The sequence below is a fragment of the Etheostoma cragini genome, chromosome 8 (assembly GCF_013103735.1).
Source record: "Etheostoma cragini isolate CJK2018 chromosome 8, CSU_Ecrag_1.0, whole genome shotgun sequence".
NCBI classification, from domain to species: Eukaryota; Metazoa; Chordata; class Actinopteri; order Perciformes; family Percidae; genus Etheostoma; species Etheostoma cragini.
The window spans coordinates 24,858,883-24,864,401 of NC_048414.1; the positions used below are offsets into that span (position 1 = coordinate 24,858,883).

General features: G+C 38.7%; 1 protein-coding gene and 1 long non-coding RNA gene across 4 annotated transcripts in view; both read right to left on the minus strand.

Annotated features, from left to right (window-relative positions):
* Positions 1–5,519, minus strand: part of LOC117948672 — a 19,915-nt gene that overhangs the window by 8,620 nt on the left and 5,776 nt on the right. The gene's annotated exons all lie outside the window — the stretch shown is intronic.
* chtf8 (CTF8, chromosome transmission fidelity factor 8 homolog (S. cerevisiae)) overlaps positions 3,631–5,519 on the minus strand; it is a 2,807-nt gene continuing 918 nt past the window's right edge. Inside the window, exons 2-4 of one of the 3 annotated variants that reach the window (XR_004657507.1) lie at positions 5,296–5,419; positions 4,030–4,485; positions 3,631–3,972 (exon numbers count right to left, since the gene is read on the minus strand). Coding sequence is in view for 2 of the 3 variants with exons in the window: in XM_034878445.1 (XP_034734336.1) it covers positions 4,222–4,485; positions 5,296–5,419 (388 nt within the window). In the remaining variant the exon portion in view is untranslated. Of the gene's footprint in view, positions 4,486–5,295; positions 5,420–5,519 lie in introns of all 3 variants that reach the window. The other 2 variants (XM_034878445.1, XM_034878444.1) reach the window with 2 other exon arrangements.

Here is a 5,519-nt window from a genome sequence, read left to right on the forward strand (position 1 = left end):
GAAAATGGCTGCAATGAAACAAAGAGTGAAAAATTTAAAGGGGTCTGAATACTTTCCGTACCCACTGTATATCACATATAAACATCATTTGTGGTTCATATTTGCAATTTACCCCTGTGAGATCACATTTATGATCAGATGACCATTTACTTTTGTTGTGATAAAAAAGGAAATTAAATTGTAACAAAAGGTAAATATATATAAAAACAATTTTTTTGATCATTATTCTTGTTATTTCTTAGAAGTTAATCAGAACAGGTGAAAGTGCTTGAAATTAGGGCTGCATGATTCGGGGCAAAAAATATGAATTTAGATTTTTTTTTTAGCTTAGAATTGATATCACGATTCTCTGCCAGGATTTTTTGACCATGACAAAACAAAATACATTGGCAGAACCAAACATAGATTTTTTTTACACCTAGAGTACATTGCTCATCACATTCGATTGGGAGCGCTTTAAAACCTATTTTGTACAGTCTATTTTTTAAACTCACAGAAGAAAGTAGTGCTTTTTTGACATTTTTTCTGCACTTATTTCGACTTTCCATATTTTTGATACAAAAAAAAAGACAACAGTAACATGATTAATTTTTTTTAAATAATAGTCATCATTTTCAAATCTTAACACTATTTAACTGAACAGCATATGCACCAATTGCATATTAATGCAGGTTGATAACAATAAGATAAACCTACTGCTTAGTGAACAGAAAAGGCTGCAGGATTAATAAATCCTGGCTGGGACCAGGCTAGCTGTAGAGAATAAATCTCCATGGGAACTCTGCTTTTCTTCAAAGCCTCTGCTTTTGTGCGACCAAGTCTAGGCTAAATTGATCCAGGATAACGGTAATAATAGTTTATTTCAAAGATATTTACTTTCACAAAAACAAATTTGCTGAATCAGAGAATTTTTACTTTTCCTACTTAAAAGAATATAACTTGTAATTCTTTGCAGCTCTAATGCAGAGTGACTACAGATAAAGAGCTGTCACTGATGGAGTTATGTGAGTAATGTTAGTCACTGATTAAAACGACTGAGCTGTGGCTTTAACAACATGGTTCTTAGTTTGACTTTACAGCAGCTGAATGAATTGGTCCCTTCAGTCACCACACACCACCAGGATGGCGTTTTACTTCTGGGAATACACGTTGGCATGGGAACCGCCTTCAAACACAAAGACATATTCACACGCTGTAAATATCCTGGCGACATTTCAAAATGTTGTATGCTAGAAGACTGAGTCAAATATTAGGTGTTATATAAGTTATATAATACATAAGCATACATAATAATATAATAGATGACTATTTATCACCTTAGCTGTTCACATGGTTAACTCTATTGTATTTATAGTGTTGAATCAGGAGTTATCTCATTACACTTTACAGATAGAGTAAGTCTACCACACTCTATAATTTACAAGGACCCAACAGTTTCTCCCGAGCAAGCATTTGGTGTGACAATATCGAGGAAAAACTTCCTTCAAGGAGAAACCTCGGACAGACCCAGGCTCTTGGTGCTGCTGCCGGTTGGAACAGAGAAACGCTGACGCAGGTATACAGAAATATGATTCATAATAATTAAAGCAGTTGGAATGATGTGCTGTGGCACTTACAGTAACAATAATACTTACTGTATTTTTTATTCTTAATATAATTCAATTTTATTTATAGTATCAAAGCATAACAAAAGTTATCTCGAGACACTTTATAGATAGAGCAGGTCTAGACCACATTCTATAATTTACAAAGCCCCAACAATTCTAGTAATTCCCCCAAGAGCAAGCAATTCGAGCGACAGTGGAGAGGAAAACCTCTCTTTTAAGAGGAAACCTCAGACAGACCCAGGCTCTTGGTAGGCGGCAATAGTCACAATAAAGATATAATGGATGTTGCTGTACCGCTCTCAGCCCTGCTTTACTTTATCATAGCATCCCATTCAGATTGTGACAATATGGCTAATTCTATAACTGGTTTGTTTTTTGACTTAATCGGAAAGTATAAAATCTTCTGTTGGAAATAAAATTAAACAAATTAAAACTTGACATTCATTCAGTGAGAATCTTGATGGACAACACTGAAATATCATAGGATCCCATTAATAGTCTGTTAGTGAGTATTGGTCAGATCCTTCATGCGTCAGAGGGAGGGTAGGGATTGCTCCGTTGCCGCCATAGACTGTTAATATTAGCGGATATGACGGTTATGAGCCATCCTGGTTGTGGATGTGACACCTTTACACGAGAGGGAGGAGTGAGGGAGCCACGTTACTTTACACACTTTTATTGTCAATCACATCATAGCCACGCCCTAAAACACCCCTACTTTATCGCTATACTTTTAAATGATAATTCTGTAATGCAGTAGACTTAAAAAACTAGCGATTGAGACCATAAACTCATTATGGAAATGTTGCCTGAGGTAATAAATCCAGTGAGAAGTTGGTCACTTTCTCAAAGACTTCTATAGAAACCAACCAACCTTTTGCAACTGTGAATGTCGCCTCCTGCTGGAATTCAAACAGAATGCAGGTTTAAGGCACATCCACATTTGCAGCACTTCACCAAACCGGATGCCTTGTCCATTGATATCAACAGTCCACGCTTGCCGACAAAAATTGCGCCAGATGTCACTCTTTTCGGCCGGATGTCCGCTACCTTCCACTTTCTTTGTGTAAGTTTTAAAAACAATTCTAAATCCAGTTGATTTATGAGGACTGAGGTTTCTCTTGCATGACTAAAACAACTTTTGAACATATACGTTTTCCACCAAAACAAGTTCCTATTTTGCAACAGCACTGCAGCTCTGTCCGATGTTTAGCACCGCCCATTGACGGATTGTGATTGGTTTAAAAAAATGCCAATAAACCAGAGCACCTTATTCTCCCATCCCGGATGGCTGTGTAGACTCGCCAGACCCTCCTTCCCAGCGCTGTGGAGGAAGGTCTGGCAATGCGAGACTACTACAGGAGCAAAGTATATCGAGATATTGTGATATACAATCACATTGATCAGACAAGCACATACTAACTAAATTTTCTTAGAAGATCTATTGTAAAACATTTTGATGCAATAAAATTGGAAGAATTGCATTATTTTTGTGCAAACATGTAAACAGTGTTATTTTTTTCTAAATAATTTCACTTGAAACGGTTTACCAAATTATTGATGATTATTGTGCAAAATATTTTGTGAAAGCACCAATTGTCAACCCTACAATAACGTCACAATATCAATGTATTTGGACAAGAATATCGTAGTATCTGATTTTCTCTATATCGCCCAGCCTTACTATGCAACCTTTCCACTAAACTTCAATTTAAGATTCACATTATGTTCCATATAAACCAATTTCATAGATGGGTCACTTGGTAAAACCTGCCAAACTTGGTAACTGCCACAATGCCCAAATGCCTGCTAAGACTGCGTGCAAATGAAAGAACAGAGTTCACCTCGTGCATATTTGCCTACAGTTAATATAAAAAAAAAACAATGACCAAATGTCATATTCAATACAGTGTAGATGCCTGATCCATCACAATAAATGATAATGTTGCAATTGGGAATTTTCCCTTTGTGTCCCTTGTTTGGATACTTATGGATTAAAGCAAGTGATCTCAAATGTTCTTTATTTTTTTTACAGAAGATTATTCTGTATTCCATCAATAATGTGATTCTTTGAAAAGCCTTTGAAACAGCATTTAAACCCTCATGGGGCTTTAAACATTTTCTACGAATCTCAAGGAAACAATACAACATTCATTCAGACATGCAAGGAGCCGCATTAAAGTCCCTGGTTGGAGGTTTGCAGCTATTGATCAATTGTACAACAAATGTATAATCAAACCGCATCATATCAGAACTGGATGACAAACTAAAGTAAAAGCTTTTAAACTCAGTTTTGTCTTAGTCCAGATCAGTTTGTTCCCGTCACACACAGGACCTCCGACGCGTTATTATGGATCCCACGTAACTTTTAAGCAAGTCCTGCCTGGCAAAGCACCTCAATTGGTTGGGGTTAGGCATTGACCTCGAGTGGTTAATGTTAGGAAAGCCGATTGGTCAGGGGAAAGGACCTGAACAAATACGGTTACGTTACCTAGAGTAAGCCTGGACGCCTGGCCAATAGTAGTGTGTGAATGCAATTCAAGGGCGGGCCTTGCCTCAAAGTTGAGTGGGTTCCATAATAAGGCCCCTCTGACCCAGGGAAACTGCAGTCACGCTAAACCTTCTTGGGTACGTTAGTGATGATGGGTTTTGGGCGCGTCTTAAAGATCAGCTTCTGTTTGATGAGGGCCGACACGGAGTAGGAGGTGGGTCCTTGCTGGTTTGTTTCCATAGGTACCTGTGTGACATCATCATTGTCTTGGCTGCCCAGGCTATCCTGCAAAAGGCTGGAATGCTTGGTGAGGACAGCGAAGGGTTTCTCCAGTTTGACCTGCTTCCCATATAGAATATGATGTCCAACAATAAGCACTGGCACCCCCTGATGGAGAAAGAAGAAAATACAGCAAATAATGCATGAATATCCATCCATCCACCCAGTTTGATTCTGATGGGTCACAGATTTCTATGTAACACCGGAAAAGCCTGTGTTAGCATATCCAGCCAGGTAAAAGATAGATGGAGATTTCTTTAAACAGGCCTAATTGTATATTGTAGAAATTATCTGCCACGTTTATGGCAATGTGCAGATTATCTGTATCAGCATTTTGTTTGCCTGCTAACTGATAATTAATTAAAAATGTTGCTACTTTGGCTCAGCCACAGCTCTGTGTTTGTCCCTCCGCTTCGTTTTTCAGTCACCACTGAGTCTGACCTAATGTCCCACCCACGAATCTGACTACCTGTTACTGGGTATTATGTTGAAAGTTTTTCTCATTTATTAGATAATTGCTCAAAACTTTTATACAAAGTTTTCACAGTTTTTACATTTTCACTGTAAATGCACATTGGTTCCAAACATCGGTTATCGGTTTCATTAACTACTAATAATCGGTATCATTATCGGCCTTAAAAACCAGTATCTGTCGATCCCTACTCAGTAAGACAGTGGGCAATACAGAACCATTGAGAAAAGACCACAGGTGTGGTAAAAACACTACCGCTTTTGTCTCAAAGCGGCCACTAGAATCAACACAAACTGAAAGTTACATATAGCCACATTAATAAACGAGGAACAAAATTCCCAGTGGCTTAGTCCTGGTGGGGGCAACTAAGGCCCGGTGGGCCGCCAGGCTTGCAGTACCCTGGGGGAAACCCTTAATGTGCTTTTTCTGTGTAGTCTGTTGTTTACCTCTTTGGTGTACATCAGGTCTCCCATCACATTTCCTGCCAGACCAGAGTTGTGTCTGGAAACCATCTCTCCTTGTAGCTCCACCAGCAGCCATTCTGGAGGACTGCTGCCATCCACACTGGATCTGTAGGAGCAGGTACACACCAACATCAACTGGACATAGCTGGAAATCCTCAATATTCAAGTAATTAGTACAATGTCAAAACTGTAGGGGATGGGGCTTG